At 47.2% G+C, this 18,931-nt stretch overlaps 1 protein-coding gene across 3 annotated transcripts in view; it reads left to right on the forward strand.

Moving 5' to 3' along the window:
• CCDC57 (coiled-coil domain containing 57) overlaps positions 1–18,931 on the forward strand; it is a 114,614-nt gene that overhangs the window by 81,703 nt on the left and 13,980 nt on the right. For all 3 annotated transcript variants that reach the window (XM_061144472.1, XM_061144475.1, XM_061144473.1), the window contains 2 exons: positions 1,808–1,927; positions 2,336–2,552. In XM_061144472.1, the coding sequence (XP_061000455.1) occupies positions 1,808–1,927; positions 2,336–2,552 (337 nt within the window). The remainder of the gene's footprint in view (positions 1–1,807; positions 1,928–2,335; positions 2,553–18,931) is intronic.

The raw sequence follows: 18,931 nt of genomic DNA on the forward strand, positions 1-18,931 counted from the left end.
TCTGAGCTTGCACATCTAGATGTAGAGTTTGAGGAAGAAGTCTTCAGCAAAGGGAAGTCTTCAGCAAAGTGCAGGGGTTCTGAGTCACCAGCACAAGGTTAGCCAGGAATGGGTCGGGGGAACAGAGAGGCCTAGGGAGGCAGTGTGCCAGGCCAGGAAACACTGGCCTGAGAAACTGAGAAGGGCTGGCTCTGAAAGGGGCCTAGGAAGCATAGTGTTTTCCACCGACAGACTCCTCCACTGACAAAAAGCCTGCGGAGGATGTATTTGGGAAGAAGGAAAGAGCATAGAAAGAAGAAATGCAGGATCACTGAGGCCTAGGCACCCTGAGCTGGGCCTCACCTGTGTGGGTCTGCTGGAACCTGATAGGCTTTGTTCCAAACTCCTGTCATGTGTGTGCATGTGTACACAGACACTCAGAGTCCTTCCCTCTTCGCCATTCGTGGAAAGTGGTAGTAAAGCATCGAAGTAGCTGCCTGTCTGAGGTGCTTGTACCTTTCAAGTCATCTGCATTAAATTTAAGTCTCTAAATGTGTGTTATTAGAAGAAATCTCTCCCAAATCATCAAATAAATGTCCTTGCTACCCTCTGTGGTGAAACACATATACTCTTATCTAGACTTCCATTTCTTTCTAGTAAATTAAGTAGTTTATTAAACTTTATCAATCTCTTTCAAACTACAAAGCTATTTGTTACATCCAGTGAAATAACTCATCTTAAAATTCGAGAAGGAAGACTCCTTGAGGTCCTCTTTTTTGGTTCCTCTTTACTTCCACTAGTAAATGGTACTGTGTAGAAAGAAACAGGAAGAACATACAGAAAAGAATGCCTATAGTTCAAGAAGAAAAAGACGGATAACCAGTAGAAAAATAAGCAAAGGATAACAATCAGAAGGGGCTTCCCAGGTGACTCGGTAGTAAAGAATCCACCTGCAAATGCAGGAGACGCAGGAGACGCTGGTTCCATCCCTGGGTCGGGAAGATCCCCTGGAGGAGGAAATGGCAACCCACTCCAGTATTCTTGCCTGGAGAATCCCACGAACAGAGGAGCCTGGCGGGCTGCAGTCCATAGGGTTGAGTCGCAAAGAGTCGGACATGACTAAGCAACTGAGCACACGCATATGCACCATTCAGAAGCCAATGCAGAAGAAACTCATTGAGTCAGTCAACAAACATGAGAAGTTGCTCATTATCACTGCCACACAGACACTGAAAATAAAAACCAAAAGATATGTGTGCATTACTCAGCTCACAATCCAAAATGGACACTTCATCAGGAGAAGTGGCAGCCGCAGGTGGCCCTCTGCACCGGGCCCTCTGCACAGTCCGGGGCTTCGGTTCTCCTCGGTGCCGCCTCCCAACTGCTTCAACACAGGCCTCCCCTCAGAAGGCAGATGTGAGTGTTCAGGCTGCAGGGGACCAGAGTGGCCTCAGCTGTGCATTGAAGATGTGCCACAAAGGAGAGCTGCAGGGCCCCTCACCCTGTGCCCAGCAGGGCGCAGGGTGCCCTCCCTGGGCACCACAGGAAGGTTGTATGACTGTCAGGTGCTTGGGAACATACTTGGATCACCATCTTGAGGCCTGTTAAGTTCATACTGGCTGGTGGACACAAGCACGTTCTCCACTTTTGGCTCATCACAGAGCCAACTCCCTAACATCAGAAATGCAGGGAAGGTGTTTCTTCCTAATCCTGAGGGAAAACTCAGTAACACACCCCATCAAAGCCCCACAAACACTGAGAACTCAGTAACACAGCCCATCAAAGACCCACAAATACTGAGTTTCTTGTGCTTAAATTTCCACAACAGGACCCTAGGAAAGCCAAGAAAGAATGTTTCTCCGAATGCTCCGGAAAGAGCCAAGCCCACCTAGCACAGACAGTCCACAGAAAGGATGCTCGGCCAGGCTGCACGGCGGGACCAGGACTGGTATGCAGGACCCACCAGCGCCAGCTCTTCATGCGCCTCACATCCCCACTCGGGAAGCACCCGGAACTGGAGTACTTGGTGTCGCAGAGTGACCACTGCCTGAGTGTCTTCGCCTCAGGGCGTTGGCCCTAATTCCCAGTCCCACCTCCCTCACGATCCTGTTTCTTTGGGGTTGAGATTGGCTGCACTACATGGCTCATGGGATCTTAGTTCCCTGACCAGGGATTGAACCCAGGCCCTCAGCAGTAAAAGTAAGGAGTCCTAGCCACTGGACCGCCAGGGAATTCCCCACGTTCCATGTTTGAATGTCAGAGCTTCTCCTCGGGCCAGGTTCACTGTCTTATCACCCCAGGAGGGCAGGGAGAGAGGGTGGCTTTCAAGGATAGTTCTCTTTACTCTCTTTCACAGAGACAACACAGGAGCTCCACAGTGACTTGCAGGTTAGCTCCTCAGAAAGAAAATCGGTCCCCAAAGCCACGCGTGGCTCAAGAATTCCAGGAGGAAACTGGCCACCACACCCGAAGGTCCTCATCACTTGCCAGCAGTTCCCTCCAGGACACATGGAAGTTGCTGGACCTGGGATCCAGCCCTTCTGGCCTCACTTCCCAGGATGACTCACCTCCAGGTAGGCCGCTGCTCTGTCGGACTGTCCAGATGCTGGCCATGAGAACGGCAGTCCTGTCCTCTTACTTGGTGCCTGAGCGTCCCCCAGGGAAGGAGTGTGTCTCCCAGGCCCACGTCCAGCTGACCACATTACTGCATCTACTGAGAGTGGAGACCACAGGTCACAAGGACCCTCAGCCCGCAAGGGGTGGGTGCAGTGTGGTCAGTCTGTGACTCTGGGGGAGGCAAGTGTTCTGTGTTCTGCTCAGTCTCAGGAGGCTGGGGCAGCCCATGAAGAGTGTGTCCTTGGCCCCCTGGGAAACTCGCTCCCGCTAATGTCACTGTGAGGTAATCAGGAAAATTCATCTGAAGGGCCACCACCTTTGGGGGAACTGCATGAGACCGAGGTGTAGCAAGCATGGTGGGTGAAGGGGAGGCTGTTTGAAGACCAGGGTGGGGGGAGTGAGCTTGGAGCCCCTTGCAGATCAGTATGCAGCTAGCACCCTCATTCTCAGCCTTAATGCATGACTGCCTCCCACTGTGCCCAGTGTGCCAATGGACATTTTAGGTTTTTCCCGATCTTCTGCCATTACAAATACTGCTACAGTGAATTAACTTGTACATGCTATAGTGCGTGAATTAAAGTATAAATGTAAATGCCCAGAGAGGGGTTCTAACCAAAGGTATGTGCATTTCTGGCTTCCCTGGTGGCTCAGCAGTAAAGAATCTGCCTGCCAATGCAGGAGACACAGGTTCAATCCCTGGGTTGGGAAGATCCCTTGGAAAAGGGAATGACTACCCACTCCAGTATTCTTGCCTGGGAAATCCCATGGACAGAGGAGCCTGGCAGGCTGTAGCCCACGGGGTCACAAGAGTCAGACACAACTTAGCAACTAAACTACCACCACCGCATGTGCCTGTCTAGTTTGGGAAGATGTTAGTTGGGCTCCATCAGACAGTAGCAGTTCACACCCACCCAGCAAAGGCTGAGAGGGTGTCCTTCTCCAGACCTTCTCCAGCAGTGTCAGTGAACTGTAATCTTTGCCAGTCTGATAGGTATCATTTTACTTCATATTTTACGTGTTAGGAGGTTGTGCGTCTTTTCACATGTTTGAATTATGTCTTTTCCTTTTCTTCAGTTCTCTGCTCATTGGTTTATTGGGTTTATAATCTTTTTCTTATTGATTTATATGAGCTCATTATATATAATGGAAGTTAGACCTTTTCTGAGACATAAATTGCAAATATTTTCCTACAGTTTTTCATTTGTTCTTTTACTTTGCCTATGGTGGCTTTTTGTCATACACATTTTTTTAAATGTTATATTTAATTGTTATGTTCTTGTTTTTAATCCTTTCTGGGGTTTTTGCTGTACCTAGGTCTTTTCCACTCCTAGATGAAAGATTATTCTGCCATGATTTCTTCTAACACAGTTATGGTTTCCTTTTTTCATATCTAAATGCATGATCCATTTGGAATTTTATCACACTTGTAGGTTACGAAATAGGAACCAAACTTTATTTTTTAACCCCAGGTGGCAATTCAGATATCCTCCCCACCCCCCACCAGTTACTGAGTAGCTCACATTTCCCCACTTGTTTGAAATCCTACTTTCACTATAATATTGAATGTTTTATATGTACTTGAGTCTCTGGGCTCTTGTCCTGTCCCATGGTTCATTGGTCTCAGTCCGTCCACATGCAGTGCTGTTTGAATTGTTACCACTTCCTGGTCCCTCATAATGTCTGCTGACTTTGACTCTCCAATTGTGCTTCTTTCTCAGAGTTTTCCTGGTAATTCTCATTTATTTATTTTTTTACTTTTCCTGAACAGCCTTTAGTCCCAGCCCCAAAACTCTGTTGTGACTCTTCTCAGGATTTGTTAATCTTGGGTCCTGCGTCCAGAAGGAGCTGAGTCCTCCTATTAGTCTAGAGAAAAGCCCATGCAGCAATTTTATATATATAAAATTTTATTTATTTATTTATTTATTTTGGCCATGCTGGGTCTTCGTTGCTGCATGGGCTTTTCTCTAGTTGAGGTGCATGGACTTCTTTTTGTGGTTGCTTCTCATTGCACACACACTCTTGTTGCAGAGCACAGGCCCTAGGGTGCACGGGCTTCAGTAGTTGAGCTCCTGGGTTCTAGAGCACAGGCTTGATAGAAGTGGCACATGGGCTTCCTTGCTCCACGGCCTGTGAGATCTTCCTGAATCAAGTATGGAACCTGTGTCTCCTGCATTGACAGGCAGATTCTTTACCACTGAGCTATCTGGGAAGCCATTCAGGTACATTTTAAATTCAGGAAAGTTTTTGCTATACTTTTCATTGACTCTGTTGGAAGTTTTTGGTAAATGTTCATTGCCATTTTGCTGGTTTCCTTCCTCCTCTTTTCTCATAGCACTTTTGTACCTTTATTACCCCTCATCTTTAAAAGAGGTAATTTTTCCTCTACCAAGTATTTGTAGGAAATGTGTGCAGGAAAAGAAACCAGGGACATTGTCCTGTCTAGCAGTTTTTTTGTTGGTGGTTTTTAAGTAAGTTTAGCCTTGGCTTATCTTTGCCCATATTCATGAAGCTCAGCTTCTTTTCCCTCCCACCCAGGCATGCTGACTCCAGTAGTTACACACAGGCTCAGTAGTTGTGGCACACAGGCTTAGTTGCCCTGAGGCATGTGAAATCTTCCCAGACCAGGGATTGAACCATTGGCAGGCGGGTTCTAACCACTGGACCAACAGGGAAGTCCTAGTTGATGATTTCTAACATATTTACATTTTGGTTAGAGAATAAGATCACCATGGTGCCAGCCCTTCTGAGAGTATAGTTTTGCTCTAGCTACAGTAACTGACGTGCCTGCTTCTGCCTGCAGTGGCACCTGCTCGTAGAAAGAGTGGTGCCCTTTGTTGTTCCTTTCCCTGGGTCTGAAAGCCTGTTCCTGTTCAGTGTCTCCTGCACTTCCGCTACCACGCTCCTGGATCAGCGCTGTCCTCCAACAGCTTAGTTTGTGTTTTGTCTTTAGTGTGCTTTTAAAAGTTTTTATTTCCTCCAGTCTCATCAGGGAGATCACATTTCCATTGCCTTCTGCCTGTTTTTAAGTTACATTCTCTATGTTTATTCTTCCTCAGTGACTAAGATTCCACTTATTTTCATTTTACCCATCCATTTCTTAAATTTATCAGCCTCTGTATTTTTCTGATTTTCTACTGATATCAATGAAAGCATTAGTTGTTGGGCAGGAGATGATTGTCTTTTAAACAAAGGTAAATTTGGCTAAGTCCTTTATAATTTATCCTTATTTGCTTTCCAGCTCTCTCATAGTAGCCTCTTAGATATATTTTTATTCTTCCAAGGTAATTATAAAAGAGAATTTTTATATAGGAAACTTTGAGGCCTCTGTGTGACAGTATTTTTATTTGTCTCCCATTTACATATTTTAGTTGAGTGTAAAACCCCCCCAAAAAATAAAATAAAACCCCGGGCTTCCATTTCTCATAATGTAGCAGGCTGGGTAGCTGGATTAATACTGTCACTGAGAACAACTAACACTACTAAATAAAAAGTAAAGACAAGCTTATAAGGCATCAGGAAACAGCAGGAAGGTAAAGAATTCTCAAGCAAAGGCTGAGAGGAGCAACCTGAGGCTGCCTTTGACCAGGGACTTTGCCAGCCTGGGTGGGCTTGAAATCTGGCGTTGCCACCTCTCCGGCTTCAAAAAACAGGTGGTGATGATGAAACCCAGGCCCACCCAGGGCAGGAATGTGATGGCGCAATCCCCCCCACCTCCCAAAGCTGGAACTCCAAGGACCATAGTCTCCGTGTGCAGGTGGACAGGTAGACCCCCAACGCCATCAGGGGCAGGGATGTGAGGACTGAGGCCATGATCTGGCACTGAGTGGCAAAGGGAAGATTGTTACATGTGTTAATAATTTGCCACCAAGAGTCAGTCCTCATGGTTTAGTCCCAGTTAACCCCTGGGTGCCTAGAACTTTCATTTCAAGAGGTTGTGAGCTGGTGGCATCCCCAAGAACTAGCAACAACAAGTGGAGGGTCACTTCAGGGGGAATCACCTTTATCCCAGGCGGTAGAAAATTTGCACAGATCAGATTCTTGTGAAAAATAAGATCCCACACACGAGGTACAAGGCACCAGGAATGAGGCCAGCATAAGCGGACCTGGGAAATCAGGGTATAAGTAACTGTATTTCTTTTTTTTTTTTTTAACCAAGATATCAGGATGTTTATTAGTGTAATGGAATTTAGAGCAAAGAACTAGAGGAATGGACATTGAGACTAACTCCAAATAATACATTTAAAAATAAATCTTATATTAACTAGGATCATCCTTTCTTTCACTATTATATTTCATAATCCTCTTCTGATAACATTACCTCCCTAAAACAACCCTCAAGGACATGGGAGGACTAAGTAACTGTATTTCATAATGAAGTAAAACACCAGCAAGAAATACATTCAGGAAGCAAGGAAATATAAAGAAAGACCAAGCAGACTTTAAAAAGAACCAAATAGAGGTCTAATAAATGAAAAATTGTAATTACTGAAATGAAAAACTCAGTGGATGAGCTTTAACAGCAGGGTATGTACCACAGAATTCATGAAATGATGTTATATATGAATAAATTACCCAGAGACACACAGATTAAAAAAAAAGAAATAGAAAAGAGAGAAAAACAGATCAGGAGCCTGGAGGCTAGAGTAAGAAGGTGTGACCCGTGTTGGTCAGAGCTTTAGTGGGAGAGAGAAGATGGGCAGGGGCCACATTTGAAGTGACAGGGCTGAAGTAGTATGGCAAGATAGTCATTTCAACCCTAGGAAGTCTGTCAAATCCCAATCCAAATTATTAAAGGAAACCCACACCTGGATCTGTCCTAACAAAGCACCAGCGGTGATGAGATTGTTTTGAAAACTGGCAGAGGAAGTAGACAAGTTACCCTCAAAGAGACATGCCTAAGGAATACTGGACTTTTCACCAGCCACAGTGGGGAGCCTGAGACAGGGAGACAGTATCTGTCTGAGCTGAGGGAAGACAGCTGTCACCCTAGAATCCCACTAAAGAGGGTAAAACAAAGACTTTTCAGACAGTAAAAACCGAGCAACTTTGCCCCACACATCCCTCTCTAAAAAAAAAATTCCAGAGTAGGCATCAGCAAACTTTTTTGCGAAGGAGGGCCAAATAGTGACTATTTTTGGCTTTGTGACCCAGTGGTCTCTCTTGCAATCTCCACCTGCAGCTCAAAAGCAGTTGCAGACAATATGTAAGTGATGGGCATGGTTGTGTACCAATAAAACTTTATTGACAAACAGGTGATAGTAATGCTGTTTCTCAAGCTGAGTACACAGGTTTTTGTTTAGTTCTTTATTTTTAAGAAGTTCTTTAAACAAAACATGTATATTATATGTGCTTGATGTAGTTTGGGTATCTTTTATAAAGAAAAGTTTTAAGAGGGAGGGAGTGGTCAACTGGGCAGAGAGGTCAGGGAAGGTCAGGGCAGAAAAGTGTTCCATGTCACTGTGGCAGTCTTAGTGGAGTAGTGGAATTGTCATCCATCCTTTTCCTGGCTGAAGAGGCTGGGGAGGAACAGGTGGACTGCTTACTGAAGAGGTCTTGCTCTGAAAAGCAGCAGTTAAAAAGCAACATCGGGGCTTCCCTGGTGGCTCAGTGGTAAAGCATCAGCCTGCCAATGCAGGAGACAAGGGTCCAATCCCCGAACTGGGAAGATCCCACATGCCACAGAGCAACTAAGCCCATGCACCACTACTATCAAGCCTGTGCTCTAGGGCCCAGGAGCTGCAACTACTGAGCCCACATGCCGCAACTGCTGAAGTCCTCTCAGCCAAGAGCCCGGGCTCCACACTGCAACAAAGAGTAGCCCCTGCTCTCTGCAACTGGAGAAAAGCCCCCGCAGCAATGAAGACTCGGCACAGCTAAAAGTAAATAAATATAGTTTTAAAAAAAGCAACATTGGAGGAAACTGTGAAGGTGCACCTATACGCAGGTGGAGAAGATGGGAGAGATAACGCCGATGCTTGTGGCTGGGGAGGAGGGCAAACTCAGGAGAGAAGCGGGGGGTGTGCTGAGGGGCTTGGATTTGATAGGACAGGCCAGAGGCGGGAAGGCGATAGACACCCAGACTGGGAGCTTTACTGACCACACCTGACAAGCAAGTTGCCACAGCCTCACAGACGCCTGCAGAAGACAAGGAGGACTCATCACTCACAGCACAGCAGACAGCCAAGGGTCTCCTCAACCCCTGTCCCACGGGCTATGTCAGGAGTCTCAGTTGAGTGGCCCCAAACAGGCAGAACCCGAATCTTTCCTAGTGGGCTATAGGCACATCTGCCCTTTGCCCCCAAGGGAGTGGTGCCGTCATCTTCCGAAGCTTCAACCATGCAGACACCCAGTGACAGAGTCCAGAGCAGAAGCCTGCAGTGGCCGGAGGAGAACCATCCCAACAGCAGGTCTGGTGGTGGGAAGAACAGGTCCCCATGGGTTCCTTTTATTTCCTCCTTTCAGTTCAGTTCAGTTCAGTTCAGTCACTTAGTTGTGTCCAACTCTTTGCGACCCCGTGGACTGCAGCACGCCAGGCCTCCCTGTCTATCACCAACTCCTGGAGTCTACCCAAACTCATGTCCATTGAGTCGGTGATGCCATCCAACCATCTCATCCTCTGTCGTCCCCTTCTCCTCTTGCTCTCAATCTTTCCCAGCATCAGGGTCTTTTCAAATGAGTCAGCTCTTCACATCAGGTGGCCAAACTGTTGTGGAGTTTCAGCTTCAACATCAGTCCTTCCAATGAACACCCAAGACTGAACTCCTTTAGGATGGACTGGTTGGATCTCCTTGCAGCCCAAGGGACTCTCGAGTTTTCTCCAACACCAGAGTTCAAAAGCATCAATTCTTCGGCACTCAGCTTTCTTTACAGTCCAACTTTCACATCTATACATGACTACTGGAAAAACCATAGCCTTGGACCTATGTTGGCAAAGTAATGTCTCTGCTTTTTAATATGCTGTCTAGGTTGGTCATAACTTTCCTTCCAAGGAGTAAGCGTCTTTTAATTTCATGGCTGCAATCACCATCTGCAGTGATTTTGGAGCCCAGAAAAATAGTCAGCCACTGTTTCCACTGTCTCCCCATCTATCTGCCACGAAGTGATGGGACCGGATGCCATTATCTTAGTCTTCTGAATGTTGAGCTTTAAGCCAACTTTTTCACTCTCTTCTTTCACTTTCATCAGGAGGCTCTTTAGTTCTCCTTTACTTTCTGCCATAAGGGTGGTGTCATCTGCATATCTGAGGTTATTGATATTTCTCCCGGCAATCTTGATTCCAGCTTGTGCTTCTTCCAGCCCAATGTTTCTCATGATGTACTCTGCATATAAGTTAAATAAGCAAGGAGACAATATACAGCCTTGACGTATTCCTTTTCCTGTTTGGAACCAGTCTGTTGTTCCATGTCCAGTTCTAACTGTTGCTTCCTGACCTACATAGAGATTTCTCAAGAGGCAGATCCTCCTTTCAAGTACAGGGCAAAGCCACGGACTCTGAGAGGAGAAGGAGGTGGAGGAGGACGTAGAAAGAGAAGTGAAAAACTATCATCTGACAGGGCCTTCCCTGGTGGCCCAGTGGCTGAGACTCTGAGCTCCCAATGCCAGGGGCCCAAGTTCCATCCCTGGTCAGGGAGCTAGATCCCACATGCTGCAACTGAGAGTTCACATGCCACAACTGAAGATCCCACATGCTGCAAATAAGACCCAGCACAGCCAAATAAATAAAATAATAAATATTAGAAAAAAAAAGAAGACGGGTCTCATCTGACAAGTGAAGCACGGACAAGTAAGGGTGGGTGGCGCCGTCAGCCCGGCAGGGCCTCGTGGACAGCAGGGCCTGGATCAGAGCGAGAACAGCCCACTTGTGGCTGGAGGTAAAAGTGATGACCGTAATGGGGTGAGAGGAGCATCACTGCCAGCGCCGCCCCGGAGCAGTGGAATTGGCCTGGTAGGGAGGCAGGGGTTGTGTGTATTAGTTTAAATGCTTTTGGCTACAGGTTACAGCACAACCTGATGAAAGTGGCATTTAGCATCTTTCCAACCATTATTTCATCATGGCACCCGTAGATAATCACACATGGTCACTGAATGAGGAGGAGGGAGCCAAGGCGGCTAGCATCTTCGTAACCTTTCTGACATACAGTGTGCATGCACAGCAGCGGGATGTCAAGGCCAAAGTAAATGGCTCCTCTTCTTCAAAAGCTGACTTCTCTGAGGCTCTTTTCTCCTAATGGTTTCAAGATGGCTGCAGCAGGTCCAAGCGTCACATCAGAAGACATACTTCTCTCTTCCTGCTTTTCTTTCTTTTAGTTGGAAAGGGATATGTTTCCCTAGAGCTCCTGGACTCTCTCTTCCATCTCACTGGCTGCCCGGGTCATATGGCCTCTCTTGACCAGTCACTGGGAGACTGTCTTAGACCCTGAGAACTTGCTGCGTGGAACTAAACAGCATTGGGATTCCTTGGCAAGAAAGCTGAGAAAGGGCTATAAGTGGGCTGCAGCTGAGTCTGTGCAGGGGAAGGTGATGAGACACCTGCCCATAGCAGTTGAAGCTGCTACTTCTTTTTCTTTGCAGTAAAAAAGTAGGAATGATTGCTGCCTAGGCTTTTGGTTCACCCTGTGAAAGATTTGGTTTGGTTTGGAAGAAAGATTGAAATTAATGTAGTTTAGCTGTTTTAAGCTCCCACAAAGCTTCTTTATTCTGTCCTTGTAATCTTGAATGTTTGAGCATGAATAATTTAACTACCTGTAATATGTCTACTTTGTATAAAAGTACTTTTTTAAAACCTTATTGGTGACTCAAATGATAACCACAACTTTGGTTAAGATGTAAGCACGTTAGCATTTATGATAAAGGATGGTGTGAGTATTGGTCCACAGTCAAGGAGTCTGGAAGCTCCATTCTGGAAAGTGGAATGTCTTGCCCTCTGCTTTTCTTTTTTTTTTTTTACATTTTCAGCACATTGTGAATAGCAGACTGTGAGACCTAGCAGTTATGAACAGAGTTAAAAGTGATAATGAAATAGTTTGCCGAGTTGTGGCTTCGGCATTAATAACATGAAGAACTATATGGTATTTCTCAGGATGGAGGGAGGTTTTCATGCTGAAAAGCCACACTCCTCTTGGTTTTGAAGTGAGACCAGAGCTGACCCTCCTACCTCTGCCCTGCCCCTACCTGCCCCACCCCTGCCCCACTCCCCATCCCGCCACAAGCACACAGAGCTGCCACTTTGCAGGCCTGGTCTCAAAGCAGGGCTGCAGCCTGACACCCCAGGCCTTGCTACACCCCAGACCCCAGGGCCACTATAGCCCCCTCCTCCATCCTCCTGGATCTTTGATCCGATGGGTGTGGTCTCTCCAAGCCTAGCCTCCTCTCACCTTCCCCACCCCTTCTGCCCCCACTTCACTCCCTCCTCTCTCCCTCCTGTCCCCCACCGTTTCCTGCCCACTGTGGCTCTGGGACTCTGACCCCATCTCCCCACCTCCCCAGACACAAACAGCCCAGCTCTCTGCTGCACCTGAGGACACCCCATCCCCACCCCACCCCACTTTGTACAGGCATGCAGACCCTTGTGCACGTGGGTGGGCACCCTTCACCTTCCTCTCCCTAGCAACCACCTCTTCTCTGAAGCCCTCCCTCACCACCTCCTCCAAAGTTCACCCCCTGCTTGTCTCTTGTCTTCTTCCCACTTAATGCTAGTCTCCAGATCACTTGCTGTTTTTCTCATTTATTGACTCTGTCCTCTCTGCTGGAAGAATGTGGAGGTGGGGGCAGCTTCCTTGATCCTTGTCCCCTGGCCAGCACAGACAGGTAGGTACACAATAGGTGCTCAGTCAAGATGTGCAGAGAGATAACTGCAAAGAATGGGAGTCCAGCAAGGCCTTGTGTCCACAGCACAAGGATCCAGAGGCTCCAGAAGTGTGTGTGATTAGAGAAACCACCACGCATTGTCTAAGAAGTATCAGATTTGAAAGACAGACTCTTCCTGGGTGGAGTATTAAATATTATAAAGACAGCTGTTTTCTCCTAATTGAAGTAAACAGTTCGTGTAATTCAATGAACTAGGGACAGAATTTCTCTTGAAACTAAAGAAGTGGGTTTTCAAGTTTGGGAGCAATAAAATTCATGGGGAAGAGGGAGTAGGGAGACCCAACCTGATGATAGCTGGGGGGCAGGTACAGAGCAGAGGCCCTTCCTTCCAGAGTCCGCAAATCAGAGTCCCAGACACAGCAGGGTGGGGATGCAGCATGCTTCTGTCCTCACTGCCTGCATCCAGACCACACACTAAAATGCAGCCCAGGCACAGCTAAATGCCTTAAATTGAACTTAAAAATACACCAAATTAGAACTAATTACAAATGACTATATCATTTGTAAAGGTTATATCATCTTAGATGTAACTTAAAAGTCACAGGTTTCTAAGATATTTCTTTTTTAACCTCAAAAATAACCCAACTAGAAAGATATTTTTAAGCAACATGACAAAGTTCAGCCATGTGTAAATAACTCATCAGAGTTGACCAGATAGATGCACAGTGGCAAAAACACTCACCCAAGGCAGTACCAGAAAATACGGGTGTCTTACCTGCCAGCAAAGCAGCCCTTGGAGAGCTGACCCCGGGCCTGGACGGGGAGGCCCAGCCTCCTGGCCTTATTGGTGACTCTGTCCCAGGGGTTGTTGGAGTCATTGGCTTCCCTAGCGTCCATGCTGTGTGTGCAGGCGGCCCAGCTCAGGATGACTCCGTGCTGAGTCATGGACTCCACGTCCACTGAAGCAAAGGGGCTCCAGACCTCCTCCTCCAGCATGATTGATACTCCGTTTGGCTAAAAATAAACCAAAACAGCGTAGAGGGTTTTCAGTGGAGATCAGTCCTCTCCATCACCCCTCCGCTGCCCACCTGGCCTTCCTGTCTGGTTCCCTTGCTCTTCCCCAGACATGCTCTGTACTCTGTGGCTATGGAAGCTTATATTTAAATGTGTGTGTGTGTATATCCTCTTGCTGCTGTTTAAGTTTCCATCTGTAGTGTTTCTCCATTTTGGTTGACACTGAGCTCACAGATCTTTTCAGTAAGTAGTTCAGTGGTCCTGTGTGTGAGTACTTCCTTTTACTTATCTGACACTCATGGACACTTGGGTTGCTTCTCGTTTTCAGTACTGCCATGAGTCTGCTGGTGTGGGTGGTTGCTTATGGGAATGTGTAGTCAGGTGAGTATCTAGGAGTGAAATCTCTGGGTCAAAGATGTGAGTGGTCTGAGCTCTGGGAGGTATTAAATCACCCTCAGAGAGTTGGTGCAATTCATGTTCATGGCCACAGGGTGTAAATCATGTCTCCTCCTGTACTGGTAGATTTTTATCAAGCAGTTTTTTTTTTTTTTTTTTTTTTTTGCCAGTCTGATAGGTTAAAAAAATGGTATTTCAGTATGTGTTTTAGTTTGCAGTTTTTAAATTATGGGTAAGATTGGTCATTTTATATGTGGTTTGTGTGTTGTTCAGTTTTGTACCCTTTTGTAAGGTGACCGTGAAAGGTGGCAGCAGAAGAAAATGCATATTCATTATGGTCTTGAAGTCAGAACACCAAGGATAGAAAAAGTGCTCTAGAAGAGGCTGTGGCCCCTGCTCTGGGGAGGGCATTGGGTACAGAATTGGGGGAGGAGCTGGACATGATTTTTACAAATAAATGCAGTTGGAATTTTTTTTTTTAATTAAAGAGAGGAGTCCAGCTAGAAGCAAATGTTTGTTGAATGCCTGCCAGGTGCCCACCTGTGCTTAAGGCAGTCACTCCCACCATAAACCCATGCCATCCAGTCAGTGGGTCCGCTTTCCAAAGGAGGACTCCAAGACCTCCAGCAGTGAGTCACTGCCCAGGCCAGAGTTCTTAAGTCCAAACCCTCTTCCCACCCACTCTGGAATTCCAGAGCAGAGAGGCCTGACCTCATCCTCAGGCAGATGGTCCAGAGAGGCCAAGGTTGTCCCTGGGGTCACACAGATAATGGGCAGAAGCTCCCAAGGAATGCAAGCATTCCTTCAGAAAGAGAGGAGCCACCTGGCCCTGCCCTGGGGGCTGGACACACCTTCCCCCATTCCAGCATTCTGAGCACCGGCCAGCCCGGCCCAGCGCCCCTGCGGCACTCCCCTTGTTTCTACCATGGGGTCTTAGACAGTCCTGAGCAGTCCGGCTGTGAACCCTACATTCTCGTGGATAGAGTCTCTTCCCCCTGGGTGCTCCCCACTCACTGAGGATGAATGAAAGGGGACAAAGCTTTTAAAGGGTTGGGGTTTTTTTCCTCTTTAAATGTTTATTCTTTTGAAAATCATATTAGTTTCTCCTGAAATTAATTTTTTTTTCCTTTAACAAGGGTTGCACAAGATTTTAAGATGAGGCATGCATGAGCCTGTTAACTGCTGCTAATCCAAAGTTATTTTTAAACCCTGTGTAATGAGAACATTTCTATGCAGATCTCACCGTAGAGGTAGTACCTAAATCCTAGTTGCCAGGCTGTTCTGAGGATCCAGGAAGCAAGAAACCAACCACTTCCTGTTCTCAGCTCAGTGTCTGCTCACATAGGGCCCAGTGCTGCCATCAGCCCAGATATCACTCTGCCCGCCATCGTGGATCCTCTCCCAACAGCTCCTGGAGGCCAGGGCTTGACATTCAGATGACGAGACCCAGGCCCAGAGATGTTAATGCTGCTTGCTCAAGGTCACACAGCCCCCAGTTCATGGATCAGGATCGGAATCCAAACTGTCCAGCTCCTGCCCATGAGCCCACAGAACTGAAAAAGGTCCCAGACGATAGTGCCCTGGGTGCCAGGCAACAGGTGGCTGAGTGAAGGGAGGCAGGACCATGTTGACTGCTGGGCAGTACTTGGCCAGCGGGTGGTGGGGGCCTGACCAGCCGGCCTGTCCAGCAGAAACAGTTGATGATGCCAGCCCATGGCGATCCCTGCACAGCAGTGCAGGTTCAACAAGCCAGATCTTCCCATTTTTTAAGAGGTGTTAGAAATCTTGTTTTTTTATATGGTGCTCAGTCGCTTAGTCATATCCGACTCTTTTGCGACCCCCTGAACTATAGCCCCCCAGGCTCCTCTGTCCATGGAATTTTCCAAGCAAGAATATTGGAATGGGTTGCCATTTCCTCCTGCAGGGATCAAACCCGTGTCTCCTGCATTGGCAGGCAGATTCTTTACCCCTGAGCCAGCTGGGAAGCCCCATTTTTTATATGGAATGTTTCAGTTTTTTTACTATTGGCAACTAATTAAAACATACAGGCCAAATTGCAGCTCAGTCTGTAAGCTACAGAAAACCCTGGGAGCCAGATACAGCCATGCCCAGTGGTACATAGTCTGTGTAGCCTCCAGCTCCAGGGGACAGCCTCCAACAAAGCGCCTTCTCATACCCAGAATAAAGTGACTGCCAGGCAAACTGAGATTCTCCTACTCTGAGAGTCACGTGTGATTGACTGCAGAACCAACGTACAGGTCCCTTTGGTCTCATCCTTGTGGTTAGTGAGCCATTCTGCAGGGTGTCACCAGTCACTGAATAGGGTTGAGTGGGCCCTGAGGATACCAGCTTACCCTGGCATTATGTATTTTTGAGTGGAGACCGTTCCAGGCCTCCCCTGAAGGATGCTTGGACTCAGAAGCAGCATTTGGGGTCTTTCTCTGAAGGCAGACTGATTCAGCCATGGGTCTGCCAGCCCAGCCATGCTCTGAGGACATACAAACATACTCTGAACTCAGGACCTTAGAGTCACCTTGCCCGCACGCTCTCAAGACCAGGAGCATCATCATCTGGCCTCCCCACAGAAACTTTATGTTTTTTAGTAAACCCAGGACAAGGAGAGCAGTTTCAGGCACCCCAGCACTGCACTGAGTGAAGGACAGAAGGAGCAGCCACTTGTGGTTGGATTTGTGATAAGAAAGAAAAGGTGAAACTCTCAGGGCAGGTGACCTCCGAGAATAGTCAGGGAACAAGGCAAACACACCTGGAGCGTTATATTCTCTTTTCCCTATCTGTGGTCCTCGTACCTGCATGCAGACCAGGGTCTGAGACTCTGTCCTCAAAGGTGGACGTCAGGCTCCTAGTGTATCATAGTGAGATGCAGACCCAGCTCAGAGACGGGCAAACCTGACCCGTGGGGACAGAGGCCAGCATGAGCCTGAGGAGGGGCCGTCCTCCGCACCAGACTCCTGTGATGATGGGAACACAGGCCATCAGAACGGCTCTGCCCGTGCTCTCAGCAGCCACTGTCACAGTAACCTTGTGGAGCAGACGGTGATGGGGACTGCCCAGGGAGCACCACCAGACACTCACTGAGCCGTGTGTCCAGGGCTCTTCCAGCATCCGCTGGGGAGTGAAGGGATCGAAAGGGCCCTGCTGTGTCTGCCAGCATCGCGTTTGTCCTTTTGGCTCTGCACATTGCTGCTCTTAGGATGGGACTGAAGGAGAGAGCCAGGTTCACCAGTGTACACCACCCTTTAGCATCTTCTATAATCACAGCCAGAGAAATCTAAGAACCAGGGCTCTGGTCCAAGAAGGGGACCGTGCAGTATCTTGAATTAGGTGAGCAACTCCAGCTTCCTGCCTTTACTGCTTATTATAGCCTGAGACTTTTTAGGACATAGAGTATCCTCTAAACTTTTTGAGAAATATATGGTCAAATAGGAGCTTCCCAGGTGGCACCATGATAAAGAATCTTGCCTGCCAAAGCAGGAGATGCAAGAGATGCAGGTTTTGATCCTTGGTCTGGGAAGATCCCCTAGAGGAGAAAATGGCAACCCACTCCAGCGTTCCTGCCTGGGAAATCCCATGGACAGAGAAGCCTGGCAGGCTACAGTCCAGTGGGTCACAAAGAGTCGGACACAATTGAGTGTGCGAGCACACGCTCACACACACACATACACCCAGTCAAATAGATCTTTGTTAGCTCTTTTTTGAAGTTGTTATGATGAAACAGCTTTTCCTGCCACTTAGGAAAAAAACTTGTGTTGAAATAACTTTTAAAACAAAGTAAATACTTTGATGTAGCCAAGGTGGCGTCTACTTCAGTGCTGTTTTTTCTGGGGCCACAGCATGACCGACACTTGCTCCTACTCCTGGCCAGACTAAGGACTATAGATTAACATCCACCCCTACATAGGCAAAATATATGAAACAACTGTTTTCAGATGTTGGAAAATAGGCAGCAGAGGACTGTGACTCTTGAAAGAAGGAAGACAGATGAGGCCTCTGTCAGGTCCCCGTGGCTTTCTGCCCTAAGACATTTTCTGGGCTGCAGTCACACGGAGGGGAGCACCAGGCAGGGGTCAGTGCCTTCTCTGGTGGAGGAAACAGGAACTGGTGTCTGGGAAGGCAGGGGGGCTGGAAGTTGCAGGAAAGATTCCCGGGGAGGGGGTGGGGGTGGGGGGAGGCGTATGCAGAAGAGAGCTCCTGAAGTCCTGGTAGGAATTGTCTTGGGTCTTTACCGTGTCCTAGTTCATTGATGTGCAGAATAATACTCCACAAATTCAGGCAAAGGGAAGATAAGCAGCTTGTAAGTGTAACCATTTCCAGACCTCTTAGATGGTGGGGAGATAGTCAATCTCCAGCCTTCATTCATTGGAGACCCAGAGAAGTCACACCTTGGTCATGGAGCTAAGTGTCTCTGAAGTGCAGACTCATCTAGACTTACCCTAGAAAGGCTCAAAAACAATCTTTGAAATGACGAAATGAGAACCTAACTGCCTGTAAAAACAAAGCTCAACATTCTTAAAAAGACAAAATTCCAACACAATACCTAAAGTGTGCAATAGCCAGTTAAAAATTACAAGACTTGTGAAGAAGCAGGAAAATGTGATCCAAAGCCAAGAGGAAAACCATTTAATGGAAAGAGGTTCAGAAATGACAGAAACGAGGAAACAAGCAAAGCCGTTGAAGTGACTGTTACGACTGCTTTCAGGTATTTAAAGGAGAACAATGAGAAGAACTGAAGCTCTGAAAAAGAACCAGACAACACTTCCAGAGATGAAAAATACAGTATTTGATAAGGAAGACACGTTGGATGGGATTAACAGTAGAATAGAGATAGCAGAAGAAAAAACAAGGAACTTGAAGACATGGCAATAGAATCAACCCAAAATGACACAGAGAGAGAGAACATAGGGCATAGAAAACAGCTTTGGCAACCTGAAAGAGAGCATCCATCAGTCTTAACAGAGGGGAGAAAGAAGGGCAGAAAAAGTGTTAGAAGAAATGATGCCCCTTCCCCGCCCTCCTTAAATTTGACGGAAACTCCTAACTCACTGATTCAAAAAATTTGTCAACCCCAATCACCAGGATAAACACACAGGCACAAATTCAA

This window comes from Dama dama, chromosome 5 (genome assembly GCF_033118175.1).
Source record: "Dama dama isolate Ldn47 chromosome 5, ASM3311817v1, whole genome shotgun sequence".
Lineage (NCBI taxonomy): Eukaryota > Metazoa > Chordata > Mammalia > Artiodactyla > Cervidae > Dama > Dama dama.